The sequence below is a fragment of the Protopterus annectens genome, chromosome 3.part1, assembly GCF_019279795.1.
Source record: "Protopterus annectens isolate FY-2018-M chromosome 3.part1, PAN1.0, whole genome shotgun sequence".
Taxonomy (NCBI): domain Eukaryota; kingdom Metazoa; phylum Chordata; order Ceratodontiformes; family Protopteridae; genus Protopterus; species Protopterus annectens.
In genome coordinates this window covers 1,894,923,144-1,894,950,880 of record NC_056732.1, presented here as the reverse complement: position 1 = coordinate 1,894,950,880, position 27,737 = coordinate 1,894,923,144, and the positions used below count along the sequence as shown (strand labels likewise).

Sequence of the window (27,737 nt, the reverse complement as noted above, 5' to 3'; positions counted from 1 at the left end):
GGGCTCTCAGTTTTTCCACACAGGACTTCTTGTTTACACTCTGTATCTTCTTGGTGAGAAATCTCTGGGGTCATTCCAGCTGTTGCAGATGTCTGGTGAGATACATACAAAAAGGTGCATTGTACTCAATTACTGGTCTGATGAGGGACAAGTACAATGGAATTATAATGCTCATTTATCTAGATGTCATGTCATTACTTATGAGCTATGCCACATAGGTCTTCCTCATGACTGCTGACATATGGTGGTTGAACTTCAGGCTACTGTCAGCCTTAGTACCCAGGTCACATACCACTGGGTATGCTCTTGGGGGTTGCTGACTATATTGTAATTAGCTGGGGCATTTGCTTTCCCAAAGGGTACAATTATTTTTTTTTTTTTTGCATTTACTTTCAGTCTATGGCTTTGGCACCAATCATTTGTCTGTGTTAATCCTTTTTGAAGAATATCACTATTGCTTGGGGATTCAGTGATTGCCCCTAATTTGCAGTCATCCATGAACTTGGTCAGCCAAAGGCCACTTACATTTTCCTTGACTTCTGAGAAATATATTCCAAACAGTAGAGGGTAGAGCACAGAACCCTGTGGTACACCACTGGTGACTGGCCCCTTGCTAGAGGTAGATTAATCCACTTTACAGTATGTATCCTGTCAGTGAGCCATTTGGCTACCAATCTGGTGCTACATGTGCTTATGCCTAGTTGAGAGAGCTTCTCTATAATACCTGAGCTGGGGATTGTATTAAATGCCTTGGACAGGTGAAGGTAGGTGGTGTACACAGTCTTTCCCTCATCCATGGCCTTGGTGTCTTTCTCAAAGAAGTCAAACAATTTCAGCAGACACAATCTACCCTTAACGAATCCGAACTGGGCTGGGTCCAGAGTCTGGAGATTACCTATGTCCTTGTTGATAAGGTCCATGATGATTCTTTCCATGGCCTTACAGATGAGACTGGCCAGTCTTATGAGCTTATCATTCCCTGCGTCAGTTGATGGTCCCCCTTTGTACAGGCGGATGACTGTTGCTATCCATCATTCTGCCGGAACATTGTCTGGAGGCTGTGGTTAAACAGGAATCCAACTGGGTCTGCTAAGTCAGGTTTTAAGTTATATAAAAGGCAATCTGGATGTTGTCAGGGACCACTGATGCCTTGTGTTTATCCTTAGAGAGTGCAGAGATGATCTGCTCTCCTGAGGTAATAGGCCGAGAATGAAGGCAGGCATAATTTGAAGAACAACCATTGGATCAGGGGGGGGTGAAGCTTCATACAAATCTGTCAGCTAACAGGTTGGTTATTTCCTCCATTATAGTATGGGTGGTGCCACCTACAACCAGTTCTGTACATAGCTGGGTATTCCCCTTAAAATTCTGAACATAGTTAAAAATGCTGTGTCATTCTCCTTAGGTGGAAGGCTATTTTGCCTTCATAATTTGCTTTTGAGGACTTGACTAAACATCTGATTTGTTTGTTTAGACTACTGGATTCTTCATCTGCTGAGCCTGTTCCTGCTTAATTGTAGATATTAGTTTTGCTATTTTGTTGTACAGCCTGTTTATACAAGGGTCCACCAGGGTGGCTTGTTTTTCTGACAAGACCTGGCTTTGGATCAGTCCTATACTGCCAATTCTATATAGCTGCTTAAGTGACTATAAAAGGCATTGGTGTATGTATCTGCATAGGATTCTGGGTTTTTTTGGGTTTGGGGGAGCTTGGAATTTTCTTATGCCATTGCTTAGCAAGAGGTAATTTGTTTTGGAGAAATAATTTAGTGTTTTTGAAGTTCATGGGGTATATGGTCTTATATTTATTTCAAAGGAGACCAGAGAAGATTCTGTGGTCAGATCTTAACAATGAAGATGTTAGACTGGGGGGGGGTGCAATGTTTCTCCATGTTGGTGAGTACTATATCCTGGGTATTTGAGCACCTAGTGCATGGACCGGCCAGCTGGTATAGAGCATTTGCACTGACAAAATCCAAGAACCTCTGAGCTTGCAAACTGGTGTGCTCCCCTGTCAATGGTAGGATAATTAAAAATGACCCAAGAGTAAGGTATTGAGCTGTATGGTGAGTAATTCTAGTAAGTTTAGGTATTCAGTTTTTTCTTAGTTCATGGTGGGGGGGGTCTATAGCTGGGGATGACAGGATTTTGCCTATGGTTAGCTGGACATAGAGTAGCTCGAGACAGTTGTACTGTTTGACCAGTCTTGAGTTGTACTTATGCCTTATAAAGATGAATACACCTCTTATTTTGGTTCTTCCATGCTCAATTGATGGTCTGAATGTATGAAAGGTGTTGTAGCCTTGCACAGCTGGGGTGCTTTTTGCAGCTTTGAACCATGCCTCAGTGACTGCCGAGATATCAGCCTCATCCAAGGTGAGGAGTGCTTCTAGGCAGTGGAGTTTCTTGTTTAGACTCCAAGCACTGAGCAGCAGTACACTGAGAATATCAAGAGAATAATTTGTTATGTTGGGAAGTTGGTTACTTTGACATTGCCTCAAAGGGAACAAAGCAACATGATCTACAATAATTTCATTATGACCAGCACACAATGAAAAGGCTGTAAACATTTCTTACTGTGAGAAAAAGAAGTGGGTCCTCCTGCTGCAGTTTTGACTGAATGGCTGATATCTGCCTCTGAATGGTTTCATTCTTCTTTTCAATTTTCTGCAGGTTTTCCTTCATTTCTCCAGTAATTGTTGTTGTTTCATCCTTAAGCTGTTGAATCAGCTGCTGTTCCTTGTTCTGCAGAAACTGGTGCAGTGTGGCAAACTCTGATTTAATGTGCTGCTCAAAACTCTGGGCTTTTTTCTGGAAGAGAATGAGTGGGATTTAAACTTGAAACACTGATGATATATTATACATTCAGATGTGCTACACAAACAGGAAAAGTCTAGATCTAGCATGACATAATGCAGCATACAGCAGGATACAAAAATAAATGCTAATGCACTACATTAAAAACTGAATTCATAAAATGACAGATATGTGTAGACATCATAGTCCATGAGCTGTTCTTTTACAGCACTTTGTGCCATTAACAGATATCATGCATACACAAGCACATATCTACACTATACTCACTCTTAAAGAAAAAACAGATTTTAATGCCTTATAGGTTTATCAGTTCATACCAAGCTTAACATTTGGCTGTGTCTCAAAAAAGTTGCCCCTCTCTGGAAATTAGAAACAGAGGGACACAGGAACAATTCTAGGAAAGAGATCATGGGGATTGTATGAGGCTAAATCAGATGCATCTTTAAGAAAACACAATTAAAAGGTATTACCTCCATTTTCAAGTACTTAATAGTGTTTCTCTCCAAATCAGTCATCAAGACGAGCGTTAAAGGTAGTTCAAGTAGTAAGCTATTTGACCTGTATTGGGAACTTAATCCTGCTGGTCGGAGTACATTGAGTTCAAAATCTATTCCTCCAATGAGACTTCTTTATTTGTCAGGGGCAGATTTAGGTCTGTAATGTTGGGGTATGTAAAGCCACTTCTTTTGTGAAGAAATAGGATGCCAAACAGGAAAGGCTCTTCTATACCTTAAAATGTGAGATGTAGGTGATGTCAGAGCAGCCAGTAAGTCCCTGAAGATAAGGAGAGTCATGCGAATCATTACTGAACTGAGTATAAGGAGAGTCATGCTAATCATTGCTGAACTGAGTATAAGGACAGTCATGTTAATCGTTATTGAACTGAGTATAAGGAGAGTCATGCTAATCATTATTGATCTGAGTATAAGGAGAGTCATGCTAATCGTTACTGAACTGAGTATAAGGAGAGTCATACTAATCGTTAATGAAAAGAGTATAAGGAGAGTCATGCTAATCGTTAATGAACTGAGTATAAGGAGAGTCATGCTAATCATTACTGAACTGAGTATAAGGAGAGTCATGCTAATCATTACTGAACTGAGTATAAGGAGAGTCATGCTAATCGTTATAGAACTGAGTATAAGGAGAGTCATGCTAATCATTACTGAACTGAGTATAAGGAGAGTCATGCTAATCATTACTGAACTGAGTATAAGGAGAGTCATGCTAATCATTACTGAACTGAGTATAAGGAGAGTCATGCTAATCATTACTGAACTGAGTATAAGGAGAGTCATGCTAATCATTATTGAACTGAGTATAAGGACAGTCATGCTAATCATTATTGAACTGAGTATAAGGAGAGTCATGCTAATCATTATTGAACTGAGTATAAGGAGAGTCATGCTAATCGTTACTGAACTGAATATAAGGAGAGTCATGCTAATCATTGCTGAACTGAGTATAAGGACAGTCATGTTAATCGTTATTGAACTGAGTATAAGGAGAGTCATGCTAATCATTATTGATCTGAGTATAAGGAGAGTCATGCTAATCGTTACTGAACTGAGTATAAGGAGAGTCATACTAATCATTAATGAAAAGAGTATAAGGAGAGTCATGCTAATCATTAATGAACTGAGTATAAGGAGAGTCATGCTAATCATTACTGAACTGAGTATAAGGAGAGTCATGCTAATCATTACTGAACTGAGTATAAGGAGAGTCATGCTAATTGTTATAGAACTGAGTATAAGGAGAGTCATGCTAATCATTACTGAACTGAGTATAAGGAGAGTCATGCTAATCATTACTGAACTGAGTATAAGGAGAGTCATTCTAATCATTACTGAACTGAGTATAAGGAGAGTCATGCTAATCATTATAGAACTGAGTATAAGGACAGTCATGCTAATCATTACTGAACTGAGTATAAGGAGAGTCATGCTAATCATTATTGAACTGAGTATAAGGAGAGTCATGCTAATCGTTACTGAACTGAGTATAAGGAGAGTCATGCTAATCATTACTGAACTGAGTATAAGGAGAGTCATGCTAATTGTTACTGAACTGAGTATAAGGAGAGTCATGCTAATCGTTATTGAACTGAGTATAAGGAGAGTCATGCTAATCATTATTGAACTGAGTATAAGGAGAGTCATGCTAATCATTATTGAACTGAGTATGACAGTCATGCTAATCGTTATTGAACTGAGTATGAGAGTCATGCTAATCATTATTGAACTGAGTATAAGGAGAGTCATGCTAATCGTTAATGAACTGAGTATAAGGAGAGTCATGCTAATCATTACTGAACTGAGTATAAGGAGAGTCATGCTAATCATTACTGAACTGAGTATAAGGAGAGTCATGTTAATCGTTATTGAACTGAGTATAAGGAGAGTCATGTTAATTGTTACTGAACTGAGTATAAGGAGAGTCATGCTAACCATTACTGAACTGAGTATAAGGAGAGTCATCCTAATAGTTATTGAACTGAGTATAAGGAGAGTCATCCTAGCCATTATTGAACTGAGTATAATGAGAGTCATGCTAATCATTATTGAACTGAGTATAAGGAGAGTCATGCTAATCGTTATTGAACTGAGTATAAGGAGAGTCATGCTAATCATTATTGAACTGAGTATAAGGAGAGTCATGCTAATTATTATTGAACTGAGTATAAGGAGAGTCATGCTAATCCTTACTGAACTGAGTATAAAGAGAGTCATCCTAATCGCTATTGAACTGAGTATAAGGAGAGTCATGCTAATCGTTAATGAACTGAGTATAAGGAGATTCATGCTAATCATTATTGAACTGAGTATAAGGACAGTCATGCTAATCATTATTGAAGTGTGTATAAGGAGAGTCATGCTAATCGTTAATGAACTGAGTATAAGGAGAGTCATGCTAACCATTACTGAACTGAGTATAAGGAGAGTCATGCTAATCATTACTGAACTGAGTATAAGGAGAGTCATGCTAATCGTTATTGAACTGAGTATAAGGAGAGTCATGCTAATTGTTACTGAACTGAGTATAAGGACAGTCATGCTAATCATTACTGAAATGAGTATAAGGAGAGTCATGCTAATTGTTACTGAACTGAGTATAAGGAGAGTCATGCTATTCGTTATTGAACTGAGTATAAGGAGAGTCATGCTAATCATTATTGAACTGAGTATAAAGAGAGTCATGTTAATCGTTATTAAACTGAGTATAAGGAGAGTCATGCTAATCGTTATTGAACTGAGTATAAGGAGAGTCATGCTAATCGTTACTGAACTGAGTATAAGGAGAGTCATGCTAATCATTATTGAACTGAGTATAAAGAGAGTCATGTTAATCGTTATTGAACTGAGTATAAGGAGAGTCATGCTAATCATTACTGAACTGAGTATTAGGAGAGTCATGCTAATCGTCATTGAACTGAGTATAAGGAGAGTCATGCTAATCGTTATTGAACTGAGTATAAGGAGAGTCATGCTAATCGTTACTGAACTGAGTATAAGGAGAGTCATGCTAATCATTATTGAACTGAGTATAAAGAGAGTCATGTTAATCGTTATTGAACTGAGTATAAGGAGAGTCATGCTAATCATTACTGAACTGAGTATAAAGAGAGTCATGTTAATCGTTATTGAACTGAGTATAAGGAGAGTCATGCTAATCATTACTGAACTGAGTATAAAGAGAGTCATGTTAATCGTTATTGAACTGAGTATAAGGAGAGTCATGCTAATCATTACTGAACTGAGTATAAGGAGAGTCATGCTAATCGTCATTGAACTGAGTATAAGGAGAGTCATGCTAATCGTTATTGAACTGAGTATAAGGAGAGTCATGCTAATCGTTACTGAACTGAGTATAAGGAGAGTCATGCTAATCATTATTGAACTGAGTATAAAGAGAGTCATGCTAATCGTTATTGAACTGAGTATAAGGACAGTCATGCTAATCATTACTGAACTGAGTATAAGGACAGTCATGTTAATCGTTATTGAACTGAGTATAAGGGGAGTCATGCTAATTGTTACTGAACTGAGTATAAGGAGAGTCATGCTAATCATTATAGAACTGAGTATAAGGAGAGTCATGCTAATGGTTACTGAACTGAGTATAAGCAGAGTCACGCTAATCGTTATTGATCTGAGTATAAGGAGAGTCATGCTAATCATTATTGAACTGAGTATAAGGAGAGTCATGCTAATCGTTACTGACTGAGTATAAGGAGAGTCATGCTAATCGTTATAGAACTGAGTATAACGAGAGTCATGCTAATTATTATTGAACTGAGTATAAGGAGAGTCATGCTAATCGTTACTGACTGAGTATAAGGAGAGTCATGCTAATCGTTACTGAACTGAGTATAAGGAGAGTAATGCTAATCATTATTGATTTAATGCCTTTAGTTTTCTTTGTTACAAATATATGGGCCCTTTCCAGTTGAGGAACATGCTTGGATTTGTACCTGCCAAAGTGGGCATTATGTTCAATGATGGGTTTGATGAAGGAAACAGTGAAGATCGAGTCTCAAGATAGGGATGAACAGGGGACAGTGCTGGCTGGTAATGGCAGAAGGTAAAACAGATTTCAGTGATGTTAGAACATCACTCTGTCATATGTTGAAATAAAAATTGTTGCATAATGAAGTGTCTAAGAGCTATTAAATCTGTTTGTTCTTCAGAAGGATGCTTAATTTCAGCCTGCCTGTTTGACAGAGCTAAAGTGTTTTACCAGCTTTTAAAGGCTTTGAAAGCTGGTAAAACAGTTTGACCTCCTACATTTTTTTATTATAACTACAAGTACATGGAACAGATAAAGCCGCATGCACTACAAAGACTTATGATCACGTCTCACCAATTATAACCCTTTACTACGGGCTCTTGATGTGGATGTCATGATTCATCTCTCAAGCTGCACTTTCAAGGTACATTTATTTGCATCCATGTCTAAGACACATAATAAATTCATTACGGTTTGACACCTGATCATAGTCATTTATATTATACATGAGTTAGGAACAGCTTTTTTGCTGAATACTTCTATTATGCTACATTTCTTTTTTCATTTAGCTAAATACATGCTTTCAGTGCACCAGGTATGTGCAAATTCCAGACCTTGCTGGTAGTCTTCTCTATCAGTGGATGAACAGTTTACAGTACCATCAGCAGCAAAAGTGGTCATCTACACTTCTATGATATTGGCCTGGATGTCTGCAAAATAAATGCCACATAGTAGAGGGTCCAGCACTGATCCCTGTAATTTTCCACTAGTTACAAGTTTATGTTCATAAAGTAGGTTTCACAGTGTGGGATCTATTGAATAGCCAGTTTGCAATACAGTGGAAAAATGTAGGGGGGGTTACAATAATTTTATTAAACTTTACAATAATACCAGCATCGTGGAAAGCATCAAAACCCTTGTCCAGGTCAAGGAAAGCTGCATACAGAGCGTGACCACTGCCCACAGCCTCTTTAACTCTTTCAAAGAAGCTTACTAGGTTCAGGAGACATACTCTGCCCTTTGCAAAACCAAAGTGACTGTAGTCTAGTTCAATTAGGTTGCAAGGATGCATTCCATGCCTTTACATATAAGGCCAATGATGTTGATGGGCTTATAATTACCTGGATCTGTAGAGGGTCAGCCATTATGTGGGAACAGTCACAGTGAATGTTCTCCAGGCATCAGGAACAAACCAATGGAAAGGGTGAAGATGAATAGTTTAAGCAGAGTTTTGGATAGTGTATACCATTAACTTAAATATAGCAATGTATGCATCTAGCCAGTTTTGAAAAAATGAAAATAAACTAATGTCAGAAAATGCCTGGTCCATATATCAAAGCACAAAACAAAAACTCAATAAATAAACAAACTACTCAAGTTCCTGGCCACACTAGCATTTATTAAAACAATATAACAATTTTATCAGAAATTTCTTTAGAAAAAACAGTAACAACTCTCGTTCGTATACCAAAAACATACAAGAAATAGAATTAACTAATAAGTAAAGTTATGGTATTAAAGAATACCCACTTAGTGCTTCAAGCGGGTATCTGTCTGTACAGATTTAAAGGTGACATGTTCATTTAATCCAGGGTAAGTGTAGGCATTAAGCTCAACTTGTCAGACATACTCACTATAATTTATAGTGAAGACTCCTATCTCTTAACTCTAAAATAACTTGACCTAAGGCATAAAATGCAAACCTCGTAGAATCTGATATGAATGATTAAAAATAGTATTTGCTTCTTCTTTTTCGTCTTCTTAATATTTTGTGCGCCCACACAGTCTGACATTTCAGTATCTTGAATTTAGACATATGTAAAAAACAAAGCAAGGTATGCATCCTCCAGTTCCAAGAATTTGATTTAGAAACATAGAAACAACACTAGGCAAGCAATCACAAGGACCATAACAGGACCAACTATGCACACATTTAAAGGTGCACATTTAGAAGTCTTTGGGAATATGTCAGGCAAGTTCAGTTTAATACCTGGTCTTACCTTGTTTAAATTAACACGTTAGCATATTAACTTCATAACTGTGTTGAAAAATGCCTCCTGAGGCACCAGGATCACTTTATTCTTGTTGGTTATTTACATAGATTGTTTGGCCCTAGTATTATATGGAGCCAGTTCTGCTTTTATCTGTGCAAGTCTCTTACTACAAAGAAAAACTGTATAAATTATACCTCTGACAGCTCAGCTTAGGTTTCTGGTTCAAGTCCATCTCTGTGGAGTTTGACTGTTATTTTGTCACTAGCTCAACAGGCAGCATGCTCACATTTGGCGGTGGGGGTCATAGTCCTATTCTCTGTGACTGTAATTTATTTTTCCAGGACTGACACTGTAGTGCAGCACAGGGGGCGCTGCACCCCTGAGTGTGTCGTCCTTCAGATGAGATGTTAAACAGAGGTCATATCCGCTTGAGTTGGTGGTAACTCAGGTAGAAGTAAAAATCAGAAGGCATTTCTCAAAAGGAGTAGGAGAATTTACTGTACATACATATTTACATAATTTCCTCTGTGAGAGTTAGTGAACAGAATTAAGGCTATACTCTGTAAACAGGCTGCTTCATGTGGTACACAGTTTGATTCCCTCAGTCTGCATTTGCCTCCTGTGTGACCATGTGCAAGTTACTTAACCACATAGCATTTTTTAACATTTTATTGTAAATGTGATAACTATAACATAAACATGAACAGAACTACACAGACAACTATGTACAAGTAATAATACTCTTTAGTATAACATGGTATTTCCTTTTCCTTTCCTTTCTCCTGCTTATACCCTTGATTTCACTCTAACATTTCTCCTAACTCTTATATTATTATTACTATAGTATCTGCAAGAATATACTACACTATACCTCATAAGTGTAGGACTCTTAATATGTAATGACTTCTTATTTTAATTGTAAATTCCTGTTTAAGCAGCTTCTCATATAAGTTTTAACTCTTGTTGAATTAATTGTAATTGTTTGTTTATTATCTGTATTGTCTACTCAATTTTTTTTACATTGTCTAAACATGTCAAAGAACCTATTGTAACCTAAAATGTCCGGAGCTTTTCTCCCCAGGACTCCATTGAAAACGGGTTCATCTTGGCCCAATGGACTATCCTGGTAAACCAACTGCAAATAAAATAAAATAAAAATAAATAAATGGTGATAGCATAAGGCCATGTAATCTCATTCAATAATGTCCTAAAAGAAGAGCTGTATAATTGTTTATGGCAAGTGTTATCAGATTTCATTAATATATTTATTTTGTTGCTAAAAGTCAAGATTACATTATTGGAATATTCTGTCGATCTCTAATTTGTGGACAATACCTAAAAAAGTTGAGTCCATAAAGTAAAAAAGCTGGAGAATGCTGGGTAAAGGTTGAGCACATCGTGGTACAATTCTAATGAAGAGCAATCCTGTTTTGAGAATCCATGTTTCTAACCATTCTACAGATAATCTCAATGGCATTTTTCCAACTGAAGTTATGTAAGTTGTTAACTACCATCAAAAACTGTAGGAACCAGAGCAGGATGTCGAGTTGTAAGGATAAAGGCAGAAATTCTGTCCACATAAAAGCATTAGTGTAAGGTAAGGGTTGAATGAAGATCAAGCACAGACACTGATTTGTCCCTCCCCATAGTTTATAAATGGGGGGGGGGGGCACTCCAAAAATGTATGTTGAATGGTGGGATTACTTTGTCCACAAGCCTGGCTGTGAGCTGATTTTAGCCACCCTCTTCTCTACAGCCTCTGACGGATCCCAATTACCATTCCAGATAAATAAAACTTGTCTCTCAAACATAAAATGCATTTGTCCTAAATGTTTGACAGCATTTAGGAATATATTAAAATAAGCTTTGGGAATATCTGAATCAACATCCTAGAATCATAAGGTAATCTTAGCAGCATATTACTTATTTATTTACTGACATTTGATTACCAGGAAAGTCTAACTGTATAGAAGCCCCATTTTCAGCAGAGGACCAGGGAGAAAGCCCCAAATTATTTCAAAACATTTATTTTAAGAACAATAATTTTACAATTTAAAAATATCAACAGAATGCCTGCATGAAGCAAACGCTCCCAATAAATAAGCCAAAAACAGTATCAACAAACCAATAATTAACAATGGGAGCGAACCACAGCAGATATATGATAAGTTAACGAACCACAGCAGATATATGATATGTTAGCGAACCACAGCAGATATATGATAAGTTAGCGAACCACAGCAGATATATGATAAAGTCAGTCCTCGAGCTGAATGAGTCTTTTGCTTATATTGGATTATATCGCATTATTGTGACTACTGAAGTTCTGAGGATATTTGATGAACTTATCATATATCTGCTGTGGTTCGCTCCCGTTGTTAATTATTGGTTTGTTGAATAATTTTACAATCTTCAAAAATAAAACAAGAACATCTGCAGTTTAAATAATTATAACAAAAAATAGAGATAATGTTTTAAAATGTTTTAAGATTAAAATTATACAGTTATGATTAATTAAGAAATATATAGGACTTTGAACAAATTTACATATATAAAACCAAAAGGGGTTATATGATTTCATATTTATTAAGTCTAAAGAATTCAATGTGTTAACACTAAACAGTTGATAATATAAATATTTCTAGTTTTGTATATAATTATTGTGTACTCAATTGAATATAGTTTTCATTTATTTTGTTTGATTCCCTTATTCCCTTTGATTTAACAAAAAAACCTAATATTAAGTTGCCAACTCATACAGTTATCCCTTGGAAAAATCAACATTTTATTGTCAGTACCAATGCTTTGAAAAGGATACAGTTAAATCTATAGATTCTTTAAGCTTAGAGTTTAATATTAATTGTAATGATATAACATATGCACATTTGGTTTCAGCATCAATTCAAACCACCTTCTCTCTTCTATCTAACTCAAAAAGTATTGAGATTCCAGAAAGGATTAATGTTTTAAAGTGAAATTATTTATAAACATCAAGTATTTGATACTTCAATATCTAAACTATATTTGATACTTGCCAAAGATAACTATAATCATAACTATAATCTAAAAGAGAATTATGGGAATTTCTTTACAAAAGAATATCATATAACTTTCACGGAACGAAATAAAATACAACTTATTTCATCTATTAAAACAATCTTGACAATATTGGGGCTTATATACTTGGAAATTTTTATTTAGAACTTTATTGACTCCTGTAAGGGTAGCCAAGATGAGAAAAGAAAATGTTTTGAGTGTTGTAGATGCAAAAAACTTACTAAGGGTAGCTGTTAACATATGCTTTATGACTGTTCAATGGTTCATACATTTTGGGTACAGTTGCAAGATTTTTAAAGCTTTATGTTTTAACAAAAGAGATGGTTCTATTTAACTTTCTGGAAAAAAAAATAAAAAATAAAAAAGGACTTTTTTATCAAACTTGGGACAATTCCTGCTGTGGCCAGGAAAGCTATTACAAGAAACTGGGAGAAATCTTCAGAATCAAAGAAACAACACTAAAAAAGAACACAATTTATCCTAATAAATTTATGAATAATCCTTGGTTGAAATTACTAGCCCTAACTGAAACATTTTCATCTTAGCATTCACAACTTAAACTGTTTGTAGAATGTGTAAGCTTGTCTTGTGTTATTTATTAATATGTTGGTCTCATTCCACTCTGTATATAGTATAAATAGTTACACAATTGTGTCATTCTTAACCATTTTTATTGGAATTTACTCACTTATTTTATTGTATTTAAAGTATTCTGATATTTTGTAAGCATTTTGACAATCTTAATAAAACATTTTAAAAAAAATAATTAGAGATAATGTAAAAACATTGGTTAAGATTCAATACAAGTTATATAACAATCATTTAATATTTATAAAACTTTTAGATAGTTTATATAAAAACTAAAGGTAAGTTAGTCTAATACAAACAGGAGTTGTAATATGAAGTAAGGGAAAACAGGCTTATCATATATATTTAGAGAGAAAGTCAGGGAAGAGAATTTGACAGAAGGAAGTGAAGAAGGGAGAGTAAGGAGGTATAAGTAATGCAAAGGTACCTGCTCACATTTAGGGATAGAGTTTGCTCTGGCTTTGAGCAAGAACAGAGCCTGATTTTTAGCTAGGAAGTCTTTCAGAGTGATTTTCAAAGATGGGAGGGAGGGTATTGACATGATGGATATAAGTAAGGAGTTCCAGGCCTTAGCAACCTTGCTTGAGCACAAATAATGTCCAGCAGATTTGATAAGGTTGTAGACAGACAGGGTTTTTTGGTCACTGGATTGCAGTGACCGACTGGGAACATAGCTGTGAGAATGTTTTTTAGTGCTGGACAGGCAGAGGGATGATGAATAGTTTTATGTGGTAAGAAGATGTGTACATATTAGTTGATGAGGCAGTTCTAACCAATTTTGGCTTTTTATTGCTATACAGTGATGGGTTTTAAAAGGCATATTTGCTGCAAATTTAACAACTTTATTTTAGCATTGTTCAAATTTTAATTTTTGTGAAGTCTGGAAGTAAGTAAAGAAGTGTAGGGTGGAGATAAGTAGTGCCATTTGTAGTTTTAGTTGCATCAGTGAGGAAGTTTATGGCTCTGTAAAGAATCCCTAGTTTTTGATGAGTTTTTCTTATGTAATTTTGCACATGCAGGTCAAATGTAAGCTTATCATTCACTATCAGTCCTAATGATTTGCTATGAGAAGCGACTTCAGTGGTTGTATTACCATGACAGAGGGCTTTAAATTTTGTTTTTTCATGAGACAGCGATTTGGGGAAAAAAGTAGTAGTTTGGTCTCTTTTGGGTTGAGCATGTGTTATGAGTTACAAAGCCATGATTCAATGGCTGTTAAAGCTTCCTGACTAATTTTTTGGAGGTGTATCATGTTGCCAAATGTGCAAATGAGAGTGTAATCATCTGTGTATTGTATAAGGGTGGCCTGTTTTGTACATGTATAGAGAGTGTTGGTGAAAATATTAAGGAGGAGGGGAACAAGGATAGAGCCTTATAGTACTCCAATGGTAACTGGGGGGGGTCAGAAGAGAGCATGGAGTGCCATTTTACTGGTTGATACCTATTAAACAGATAGCTTTTGAACCACAGAAGAGTGGGCTGAGAGAGTCTTAGTAAGGAAACTTGAAGTAGAAGTTTGCTGTGACGAACTGTGTTGAAGGCTTTAGACAAGTGTAGAAATAAGGAGGAGACTAGTTTGTCATTATCTATTGACAGTATCTAGGATAGAAGCGCAATGTTAGTACTGTGGGAAGTATGAAAGCCATATTGTGTCGGGGACAGGTGTTCTTCCTGCAGGAGGTAGTCTTGCAATTGTTTTTTATACATTTTTTCAAGTATCTTGGTGAGGAGCATATATGCTATAGGCTTATAGTTATAAATACCTGTTGAATTTCCTCTTTTCTGCAGAGGGATAACGTATTACTTTTTCCAGAGAGAGGGAACGTGGGATTCCTGGAGTGACGCATTTACAAGGATTGATACAGGATAGGCAATGCTATTGGCTGCTATTTTTAGATACTCGTTTAGAAGGCCATCAACTGAAGAGCTTTGTTTAAGAGTAGTTTTATATAGGATGTGAGCACAGTGTTCAAGGTGAAAGTGGATGTGGTGATATCTGGCTGTTGGGCAGAGCTGGGATTAGATGTTTGACAACTTTAGGAACATATTAAAATAAGCTTCAGGAATATCTGAATCAGCATCCGAGAATCATAAAGTAATCTTAGGAACATATTAATATGTTTTTTTTAATATCCAAATTAACATCCCAGAATTATAAGGTAATTTTAGGAACATATTAATATAAGCTTCAAGAAGCTGAATCAACATCCCAGAATCATGAGGTAATCTTAGGAACATATTAATATAAGCTTTGGGAATATCTGAATCAACATCACAGAATCATAAGGTAATCTTAGGAACATCCTAATATAAGCTTTTTTCATATCCAAATCAATATCCTGGAATCATTTATTTATTTAATTTCACATTTGGCTACTGGAAAAGTCTGACTGGGTAAGAAACCCAATTTCAGCAGAGGTCCGGGGAGAAAACCTCCAATACAAAAAAAGGAAAACATGCATTTTGTACATAATGAACAACAAAAACTGGAAACAGAAGACAAGACAACTTACAGTGGTGGCTGGTGACTTCAAATCAAAGGGGAGCTGCAGGAGACAGCTGAATGGGTGGGGTCAATGGGAGGGGGTGTGGTCAACTAGAAAGGGGAGGAGCTATGCTCAAAACCACAAAAACTAACTAAATACGCTGCCCTGGGTGCCAAACCGTCATTATGAGAGTCCAATCAAGACAAAATGAAGTGTAGAAGAATAAAAATATTTCAGTGCATTGACTGCATAACAGCTTACTTAATATCTAGATGGAAACAAAAAGGTTGTGAGGCATGAAAAAATAAATTACTTTTTAAATACATTAATGGAATGCCAGTCAAAATCAAGTATAAGAAAAACAAGCAGCACTCAACTCAAACCACTTCTTGCACTACAGTTCTAATTATAATTTATATTCATCTATATTAAAGTACCAAGTAACATGCTGAAAGTAGAAATCTCTGATGCCCCCACTTTTAAAAAATGTTTCTTATCCAAAAAAGACCTGCTGCCTGATAACTATCTAATTGTTTCAAGGGGAAAACATGATCAAAGTAAAAAATGAAAAGCAAACAAGAAATAAGCTCAAGATACATTGCTTAAAAGGATTACTGTACAGGTTATTGACCACATGATTGGCATTCTGTTTAGTTTACGGGTAAAGCCTGCAGAGATGACTGGAAGTCTCCAACAAGTGTAATGAGCTTCTTAAAATAATGTAATCCTGTCCTTTATTACAAATACTGTCATATGCATTTCAATACCCAAGGCTTATACATTATCTAGTTAAGTATTCTCTACATGGCAACAACAGAAAGGCTTTCATTGTTGGCAATTCTTTAACAGTATGCTTATTAAAGCTTACTTGCATCTTACGATCTCAGCCAAGCTTACCTGATGGTCATTAAAGTACTGCTACTTAAACACAGAGCAACAGGCACTTTGAGTAATAAGCATAAATCAACAGTACAAAAAATATGACAGAAACCAGACCATTCTGCAAAAATCACGGACAGATGAAAAGCCACTCTAGTACTTGTATCTACCTTGGATGGGGGGGATACTCTGCACATTTATACTGCATAACTTCTCCTTGTCTTGCTTCGACACATCCAGAGTCACTACATGGGGGAGTGGGGTGTAACAAGTATGTCACAGTTTGAAATGTCTCTGGCTGACTGTGATGGCCCTGACATATTTGCCATACCTCTCAACCTCAGAGCAAGAAATCTGGACAAAGCCATACAAAGAAGTGGGACAAAGGCCCAAAAATAAGGACAATTTTTAAATATTGCTCTTATAAACTTAGAAAGATAATAGAATAGGTCTTGCATTAGTATGAATTTTCTGAATGGTATGAAATCTGAAACTCAAATGTCTGTCATTATTTTCTAACTTCAGTCTTTAATGCTTTGCCACTAATTTGCCAAAAAAACACAATTTTATGAAAAATGGACCAAAAATGTGATGTAAAAATATAAAATAGCCACACAATACAGCTGGGAACCTGTCAAAGAAGGGGCACTTTAATATTAGTACTGCTAACTTGAACAACTGACAAAATAAAAGAATCTACATGCATTTCTGAAATAAAAGTAATCTATAACTCTGATTATTACAGTTATTTCTTAACTGTAAACCCTCCATGTTTTTTTCCAAAATTGCTATTTTGCAGAGGGATTATTAGGGGGAAGAGCAACATTTTGAGCCAAAATCAGGGACAGTTGAGAGGTTTGGCTATGCCTAATTCTATAAAGCAATTTATTTGCATGTACCTCTCAACCTGTTAATGTAATAAATCTGGACAAGGACAAATATATTGGGGAAAATATAAACAGTACTAAAAAATGCTTTTGTATAAACTGAGACAGTTGATAGAACAACAGGTCTTACTTTAGCATGCATTTTTCTGAAGTTTATGAAGTCTGAAACTCAGTGTGTCAGTATTTAGTGACTTAATTCCTAAATGATTTGTCAGAAAACCACAAATTTTATGAGGAACAAACCAAAAATAAGAAGCAAAAATCTATGCATTCTTTGAAAATCTGGACAGTTGGGAGGTATAGTTCAGCGACGGCTGTCTTTAAGTTTGCCACCCTTCCCCCTCACAAAATCATGGTCGAATGGAGCCTCCCCCTATAGCCATTCCAACGATCAATTACTTGGCTATTTCACTCCATTTACCATAAACACTAATGTGCATACTGATTTATGTCTATGATGATTTGGACTTCATTTGAAAGTTTTATTTTGCATTTTACAGCACAGACACTAAGACATCTGCTAAACAAACTTAGCATTAAAACTTCTCTTCCCTTGAAACTCACATTTATTGAAACAGCGTTGAAACCCACATTCAAAGAAAATACATTTTACCAGTGGCAGATAAAGATTAATTCTGGGCTGTTTTCAAATCATAGGCCCCTTGCATATGAAACATACATGTGCTCTTTGATACACCTTCCTATTGTTTTGAACATTTTTCCAGTAAACTATGAAACAAAACGCATGCACCAATAATGACAAAACTGCCCAGTTCAGAACATTTCCATCATAAACGTCTACTCAAACTTCTATAGTCCACCATTATCAGTAAATATGCACAATTCTACAGTCCACCATTATCAGTAAATATGCACAATCTCTGAAGAAGTAAGAAAGTAATCTAAATAATTCCACATTAAATAAATCTGCAACTAATGAAGAGGTTGCTGCTAGCAAACACCTTTATATTTCATGGTTTCATCGAAAAATAAAGTGTCTGATGCCCCTGAGGAATAAATTGCCTATATTACATTAAAAATGATAAGCTAGTAATATTGCAATAGGAAATGGATGGCAAACTGATAACAGGCTCATAGTTAGTATCTTAACTTTTTCAGTACGGCAGCATTCACCCCTTGTGGGAGTAGAACCAACAACCTTCTGCATCAAAAGCAAGTACATAACCTGTTGTGCTATTAACAATGCAAGCTTAGCATAAGCAGCACTAAACTTCTCTTCCCCTGCAGCTCTCAGCTCCCTGTAAAATCTACTCAATACTCAACTGCATCTCAACTTCGCAGCACAAGAAATCTGGAAAAAGCCAAATTTATTGGGGGGGGGGTCAAAAGCCCAAAAACCAGGGACGCATTAAGCATTGCTTGTATAATCTTGGAAAGTTGCTAGAATAAAATGCTGTGTTACCACCATGCATTTTACTGCCAAGGTCCCTGTGCAAAAGAGTCAGAGCAACATACCACTATGCCATATCAGCTGCTTTGTGAAAGAAAAATGCTGTGTTACCACCATACATTTTACTACCAATGTCCCTGTGCAAAACAGTCAGAGCAACATACCACTATGCCAAATCACGTGCTTTGTGAAAGAAAAATGCTGTGTTACCACCATACATTTTACTACCAATGTCCCTGTGCAAAACAGTCAGAACAACATACCACTACGCCAAATCAGCTGCTTCGTGAAAGACAGGAAGACTGAAACTTGAATGGCTATCATTTAATGAATTCAGTTCTCACCATAGCTGTCAACCTCTTAGCACAAAACACCTGGACAAACCCAGTAATGAAGGAATACAGCCCTCAAACATATTCAGTGAATTCAGTTCTTGCTATAGCTGTCAGCCTTAGCACAAAAAACCTGGACAAAGCCAATAATGGGGTAATACAGTCCCAAAAATAAGGACAAATTTCAAATATTCATCTTACAAACTTAGGTTGTGTTACTATGTATTTTCTGAAGAATATGAAGTCTGAAATTCAAATGCCTGTCAATTTTACTTCTGACAGAACAAAAACAATTTTCAGCAGAGGCCTAGTGACAAATACTGCAGACACATGTCTTTGTAAAATGGCAGGACACCAGAGCAAATCCACACAAACACAGGGATGAGATGCAGACTCCACACAGAAGGCACCCCAGCCAAGAATCAAACCAGAAAACCTATAGCTGTGAGGCAACAATGCTACCACTGCACCATCAAATATGTAAGGAATTAAATACTCAGGAACCTGAAGTCTGAAATTCAAATGCCTGTCAATTTTATTTAACATTTGTTAATCAGGACAGTCTGACTTGGAACAAAAAAACAATTTTCAGCAGAGGCCCAGGAAGAAATAATGCAGACATGTCTTTGTAACATGGGAGGACACAAAAGCAAACCCACACAAACACAGGGAGAAGATGCAGACCCCACATAGAAGGCACCCCAGCCAAGAATCAAACCTAAAAATCTGCAGCTGTGAGGCAACAATGCTACTACTACACCATCAAATATCAAGCATTGCAGCATTTAGAAACCACAGATATTATGAGGAACAGATCAGATCAAATATGAGGCAAAAATCTGCAATTTTTTTTACAAATGGTGGGGGGTAGGGAATTTAGGTCTTTAACATCTGCATACAAGGTACAAGGTTCAAGCCTGAGGTATTCCCTACCACACCACAATGAGTTTGTTCTATTTTCGCACACACACACACACACACACACACACACACACACACACACACACACACACACACACACACACACACACCTTGAGCGATCATCCATAGCCGTCTTACCTGGAACGATCTAGATCCCATTCCTTCGTGCCATAAAACATAGCTGCAAACCCCCACCCATTGGAGCACATCCACATAAATCCATAGCTGCAATCCGTCACGCGAGATCTTCTGACGAGAGTCCGCACATCCACTATGCGAGATCTTCCCCCGACGAGACTCCAGACTGCCGACGTTGCAGTCCGAGTCTGATGAGTTTCCAGCAACAGTCTATGCAGCTACAACTGCATAGACTTCTGGGATCTCTGCTTTTACATGTTTCCCAGTCTGGCCTGCTGGTGAAACAGTCTGCGCATGCTCCAGACTGTCTCAGCAGCAGTCCGGACTAGTGCGCATGTGCGAAAGTCCACAAATTTTTTATTTTTTTTTATCTTTTATTTTCTTTAATTTTACAGCTGGGGGGGGCTGCAGTCCAGCAGTCCAATAGCATGGGCCACCCCTGGACAACTTACAGATGAACACAAAAGCAAAATACATACATTTTAAATGGGAAAATAAACAAATATGACTAAGCATTTTTAACATACTTTAAATTTTACAGAGAGGATTAACAAATATATTTGCAGTCAATATATTTAGCATAGAAATATGGCAGTTAGGATAATATTATAGGATGGACTGTTGAATCCTGATGAAATTGCACAGATAGTTATGAAAGCAATGAGACTAGTTATGGTTGGTCACGTTAGTTGAGTAATTAGAGTCTTATTTACTGGTAGAAGCAGTAGATAACAGAACTAGCGGTAAGGGAGGTGAAGGATGGAGGTAATGTGGAGAGGAATGGAAGAATTACAGATAGAGATTAGATAAGAAGATGGTAGTTCTGTTTATTGGCACAGAAAGATGGTGTTTAGGCAATGTGGAGTAGAAGCATCTATGATGGAGGAAGGAAGGAAGGTAAAAAAATGCGGAGATGGCAGTTACAAAATCAGATAAAAGGAGGCAGAGAGGGGGATAAAAGTCTTATAGGTTCATAGATTAGTACTAGGCTAACTGCCCTTGTGAGCCATTTCAAGCCTAGCCAATTATCCCTTGTGAGGCTCAAACTCTGCATCTTGTGTTTGTAATGCAAATACCTTGACCATTAGGCCACCACTTGAACTAGGACAAAGTAAAAGGGGTAGGAGTCAGGCTGGATCAAAGCAGGCACAGATACATGACCTGAATAGGAAATCTTTTAGTTTAAACTTGAAATTCTAGAAATTAGAGGAAATTCTTAAATCCAAATGGTAGCGCATCCCATAGTTTGGTCACTGAGTAGGAATGCAGGCATTGTCTGGCAGTTTTATTTGTTTTGTGTAATGTTAAGAGCTGTTTGTCTTCAGAGCAGAGAGTACAGCTAGGTGTGTAGATTTGAGGTATTGTTTTTAAGGTAAGGCAGAAGGCAAGATTATAGACAAATTAATGGGCAGTTGTTAGTTAAGATAGTTTATATATTGCAGGAGTTCCAGCCACTTAAGGGGGATAAAAGATAAACAGTGGTGTTTAAAGTATGGTACACTTGTTGAAAATTTAGGATTTTGTTATAGCAAGATTCAAGTTTATTTTTAGTGTATTTTGAAGGTTAGTTAAAATGAGGGAATCATATAGCAATGAGTGTATCAGGTATGTTGTGGCTAATATTGTTTTAGTGGTTGTATCCATGACGTTTTTGTGCCGATAGAGCATCCCTAGTTTAAGACGTGTGTTTTTTTGATAGTGTTATTTATCATAAGGCAATTCTACTCATTATTTCCCTGCTAACATCATTCATCAGTAATTTGTATATACCAGATGTACCTTGTATTTAGGGCACTAACTGATGAGGTCTGAGACACTGTGCCTGCCAGTCGATACGTAGCTCCCACATTATGCACAACATAGGGGGATCTGTGGATCATAAAATGTAGCCTGAAATATATTTAGAACTCTAAAAAAGGTAGTGACCATTTTTCCCATAGTTCTTTAAAAGAAATGTGCATGTCTTTCATCCACTTGAATAATTAGGTCTGTTACTCATCTAATATCTCTATTATCGCAAGAGAAATAGATAACTGGTGAGCCATCTTATATAAAATGTGGATGCAGATACCCAAATGTGGGTCCAGTCCACATGTTAAAAGAGAGAGTGGAAAGTCAAATCGGTTTGGAATGGAAGATGTGTCAATACGAAATATCATGCAGCTATTAAGTTCAATACACAGACTATCAAAGACTCCTGATGCAAACACATTATTTATTAGAACAGTATCATGATACAGAATGTCTCAATATAGAGAGATTCATTTATATGCACATATACAATCCCTTTTATGTTTTCTAAAATATAAAAAACATATCAGGTTCAAACCTTTCATAACTATGATAAAAGCAATAGATTAATTTTCAAGGTAAAAGGAGTAAACAGATGCAGACAGGGGTCCAGGAAAGTAAATACTCTGGGAAGAAATAGCCAGGGAATTCTTATGGCTAGGCTTGTATAGGCCCTAGGGCCGACAGCCTAGTACCAACCTGTGAACCTATGAACCAGATAGAAAGGTAGCCTAACACATTTCTCATGCTTTTATCCTTCATGGTTTATGTGTTCACTTTTAACAAGCTCATCTCTAACTATGTTCTATGCAACTACATGTTCCATAAAGTACAGGATACATAAATTTCTTTGAAGTTTGCATGATTAGAAGAGGCATTTACCACCTCCTTGTTAAGCTCTAATGAACTATAACAAAAGAGAAACTATTCTTCAGATGAGAAAGGCAAATATAAAACTGTTGCAGTAGTTTTAAACTAAAAGTATATTATAATAAGCATTAAAGTAATGTATCCATTACAGGTTAAATATATGAAATGTCAGGTTTTGATATGTTGAGGTGGGACTTTTGGTATCAACTTACACCCCAGGGGAGGATGAGTTGATTATCTATTTATTTATTGATTTAACATTTCTTTAAAGGGAACGTCCGTCCAGGTCAAATGTATCCATTTTCAGCAGAGGCCCGGGGAGAAAAGGTCCAAGCTTACATACAATTATGTACATAAAAATTATACAGTGGATAGGTAGTTTAACTTCATATACAGAAAAATACATTCAAGCAGTTTAACTTCATATACAGAGTAATACAGTCAAACATACATATAATACATGTCTTACTTCATTAAAACAGAGGATAGGTATTTTACATTATTTCATAGGGTAATACATTTATTTATTTATACACAGATACATATTATTCTTCAGTTATTATTGTAATTTGACCCAGGGATATGTTGTTGAGCAGCCATTACATTATAATAGAAGACAGAAAGAGATGAATGAAGAGTGTAGGGAGGAGATTAGCTGATAGGTCAGGTGGATATAGGTTATGATAGCTGTGTCAGTCGGGTAGAAATGTCATGGTTAAGTTAGCCAGGGATGGAAAGTCAAGGTTAAGTTAGCTAAGATTAGAGCAGGACCATAACCAGGTATTATTTCCATGTTGTTTTAAGGAGGATTTCAAGTCAGACAAATTAGAAATTGTTCTTATGGTTAGGGGTGAGAGAGTTCCAGACTTTAGCTACAGAGTAAGAATATAAGCGTTGTCCTGGTGCTTTTGAGGGATTAGAAACAACTAGGAGTTTTTTTGTCTTCACACCTCAGGGTTCTGCTGGGGGTGTAAAGATTCACTATATGACTCATGGCTGGGCATTCTAAAAGCTGATAAATGGTGTTGTGTAAGGCTGAGAGCTGGACATAATGGGGGTGATTAGGGAGTTTAAGCCATTGTAGCAGATGTAATGCTCTACAGTAATGTATGTGTTGGCTTTGTGTTAGTGGCAAACTTGGCCACTTTGTTGCAGCAACATCTGATATTAGATATGATGGTGGACTGTAGATTAGTAAGAATTGTGGCACCATATAGCAGGGAAGGAAATAGGATGGTTTTGGTGAGAGTGGCTCTGGTTGATGTACTCAGGAAGTTTGTTTCTATAGAGGATGGCTAGTTTCTGGTGTTTTTTCTTAATGTTATGATTGATGTGGAGATCAAACTTAAGTTGATTGTCCATAATTACTCCTAGTAATTTAACGTGGAGGGCTATTTATATAACAGCAGTTTTAGCAGAAAGGATTTTGAACTGGTTTATGTCAAGAGAGTGATTTTTTTTTGACATAAAGAGAAGGAGTTTGTTTTTTTAGGGTTAAGAAAAGTTGAGCATTAGTGAGTAGGATTTCAATGGTGGTAAAAGTTTGCTGTGTGGTAGAATGCATTTGAGGAACTGTGTGAGAGGTGCAGATGGTAGTAGAGTCATCTGAATATTACTGTATATGAGTGTTCCTAGGGATAAAAATGTGAACACATTGTTAGTAAAACTATTAAAGAGTAAGGGGCCAAGGATGTAACCCTGTGGGACTCCTGTGGGGGTGTTAAAAAGGGACGAGATGGTGTTTAAACATTTTACAACTTGTTTTCAGTTCTTTAGATCGTTATAAAATCACTGTACAGAGGGAGGTGTAAGATGAGAAATAGTATGGCTATAGGTCAGAAGTTAGTTAGCTCAGTAGAGCTACCCTGTTTGCAGATAGGAGTAGTATGTGGCATTTTCCAGATGTCTGAATTTTAGATTCAGAGACGTATCTGTTGATAAGAACACTGATTAGGTATGCAACAAAGTCAGCAGCTAATTTTAGGTCCTCTGGTGGGTGGCTATCTGCTGAGGTAGTAAGGTTCATGTTTTCCCAACAATATTTTTATGAGGCTTGCAGGGATGAGTTGAGGAAATAAACTGGATGAGTTATTAGAATGGGGATTTAGGTGGTTATAGTGGACAGGGTTAGGGAGTGAAGACGAGGCAGGATTGATGGTACCTGTGGAAGTAGAGGAGCTGGACCTGGGGAAATTAGAGATCTGGGAATATATAGATTGTATAAAGTGTGTACTGAAGTCATTAGCTGTTTGTAACAGTGGGCATCAGGCCAAGGGCAGTGTTCTTTTATGTCCCCGGGGCTAAGTAGGGATGACATAGAGGATCAGAATTTCTTAGGGTGAGCTCTATGTTCATGTTGGAGGGGGCGGAATATAATTGTTTCTCTTTGTTTACTGGCATCTTTACTTTGTTGCTGAGTTCTCTAAATACTTGCAGATTTTCCTCATTTTTATTTTGTCTCCAGTTATCCCAGGCTGTGTCCCTTTTTTCATGAGATTTTTACATGCTTTGGTTAACCAGTGAGCGGGATTGTTTCTGATTCTTTTTCTGCACATTGGTGCAAGGACTTTAAGTATACTTAGAAAAGTAGTGTTGAAATACTGTACTGCTGACTGTAGAGAGAGATGTTTCAAAACTGAACAATTAATATTTTTCAGTAGTTCATTGGATTTTTCTTGAGAAATGTTAGGTTGTGGGCACTTTTCAGAGTGTGTCTTTAGGTAAGTCAGTGGTGGTTCTGAAGGCATATGTGGGTAATTGATCACTTAGGGTATTAGAAAGTGTGTCAGTAGTTGTAAAATTAGCAAGATGGCATACAAGAATCAAGTCTAGAGTGGATTGTTGGGTATAGGTTTTACTGTTAGAGTAGGACAATTGATGATTTAAGAAAAGCCACAGAGGTTAATACTATTGTCTGCATTTTGAGAAGAGAGTGTTAGCTATTCACTGTGTTGACTTCACCTAAAATGGTCATCTTAAGGTTAATTGTTTGTGAGATCCAAGATGGTATGTCTTTGAGTATGCGTATATTTTGGCCTGGGGGAATATATAGTATTATGACACAGACACGTTTGGTCCTATTAAGATTTAGAAAGGATATGAGTATCTCTGTGTTTGCAAATGTGGAAATGTTGTTTGTAAAGGTGTAATATTAAAAGTGTCAGGGTAAAGTAGGGCTACTCCTCCACCTGTCTTATGGGTTATATCCAGTCTTGATATGTTAAAGTTGTGGGGTATCATTTCTGAGTCTTTTACCTGAGAATTTAGCCAAGTTTCAGTAAAAGGCTAGGATATCTGGTTTGTACTGGTAAATCCAGGCATGGAAGGGGTCTGTTTTGTTGCATAGGCTTCTAAGGTTTAGTGTTATTATATTTAGGCTTTTAGGAAGGGACCAGGATTTGGGTGGATGTCTCTGCATTGTTGTAATATGAAGATAAGATAAGCGTTTAGTGCATTATATTTTTTTCAGCAACAGTTGTAAGTGGTTTACGGTTTAATTTAGTATGGAGTGGTTAGGATTTTAGGAGCCAAGTGGTATATTAGGGTATCATGAAATAACTCAGGGGTGATATTAGAGAAACAGTTGGGCTGAGATAGATATGTGGAGGTAGAGGTAACTGAGGAGGAATAATATGTTGTTGTTTGAGCTGATAATGATGTAGCTTGTGTGAGGGGGTATTAGCAAAGTGGGGAACCAGGATATTACAAGCATTATTAAATTTAATGTGTATGTGAGGGCTTGGTGCCAGTATAGATGGTAAAAGTTAGTCTTTGAGGGAGATATACTATTAGTAGGCTGGATTGGAAGTATGTGTACAGAGGTTAGAGAGATAGAGGGATGGGTAAAAAGTAGATGATTTGGATAGAAGGATTAATTAGTTGGATAGCCTGATTGGATAGTGAGAGTTGGGTGGAGTTATGTGGGTATATCGTTAGAAGTATAGGGGTGGGTGGGAATTGAGGCTAGGTTATGGGAACAGTGCAGGCTGACCCACAATAGTGGTGGAAGCAAAGAAAAATGGGTCGACTTTAGTTCTGCGAACGATCAAATGATCAAACGCTATTAGTTCAAACACTAAGTGTCGAACCGGCAATATACTGAATGGCCGGAACAGCGACTTTTTCCCAGGGAAAGAAATCACTGGGCTGGCCATCCAGGTTTTGCCTTTTCCTCCACTGTAGTGCGATCTGGGGGAAAAATATTGCTGTTCTGCTTGTTCGCTATTTTGTGTATTCGGGATTTAGGTGTCGATATAACAATGTTAGATCATCTGATCGCTCGTTGTTATAATATAGACTCAGAAAAACAGTCAGTACTAGCTTAAGTTACCTATGTATTTTCCATAGAGGAGAAATCTTTAAATCCTGTCCCTGATTAAACATTACTTTATTTATTTGTATATTTTTGTTTTTTGTTTTCATTTTTGAAAAATATAAGCTTATTTCAAATGGAACCTTACCATTTTTTGGCACGGAAGGCAGCAGTTGAGATAAAATATGGTTAAACAGGTGTAGCCAACTGCAGATATTTATGTTCTAAGAAAAAGGTTACAAAGAAGCTGTGCTACTAGTGTGGGGGTGAAGTGGAGTTCCTCACGCTGCATGGATGCCAGAGAGCAGCCAGTAATTTAATTCATAGATAAATAATAAGGAAAAGTTAAATGTTTCACTATAAGCAGACCAAGCAGGTAAAATGCCAAACCTCTCCTTTCTAGAGGTTCAGTTCAGATTGGCTACGGGTGGTAGGTGGTCAGTGTTTTAAAGTATCCTTGGTACCCTTTTCCTTTGGGAGCTGTTTTGGCCAGAGGAGTTGTAATGCCATGCCTTTATCCAGACTCTATTCTGCATTTAACCCTTATCTGAGCCCTGCTGGACATCAAAGGAAATACCTCATCCCCAGTATAAGAAAGAACCAAACAACTCCCTGAACATTTTGGTGTCCTCAAACAAGGGAGTCAAGAAAGTACATGTTTTTTGAAACTTACTTGTCTGTATCATTTAAATGACTATTGCTGCCTCATCCCTACTAGGTGGTTAGTGCACGCTCCACAACAGGA

The 27,737-nt window shown here is 36.9% G+C and overlaps 1 protein-coding gene across 1 annotated transcript in view; it reads right to left on the bottom strand.

Annotated features, from left to right (window-relative positions):
* The window catches only part of LOC122798812 (zinc-binding protein A33-like), a 313,259-nt gene that overhangs the window by 200,246 nt on the left and 85,276 nt on the right, over positions 1-27,737 (bottom strand). The window contains exon 3 of the mRNA XM_044067934.1: positions 2,578-2,811. Within this exon, the coding sequence (XP_043923869.1) occupies positions 2,578-2,811 (234 nt within the window). The remainder of the gene's footprint in view (positions 1-2,577; positions 2,812-27,737) is intronic.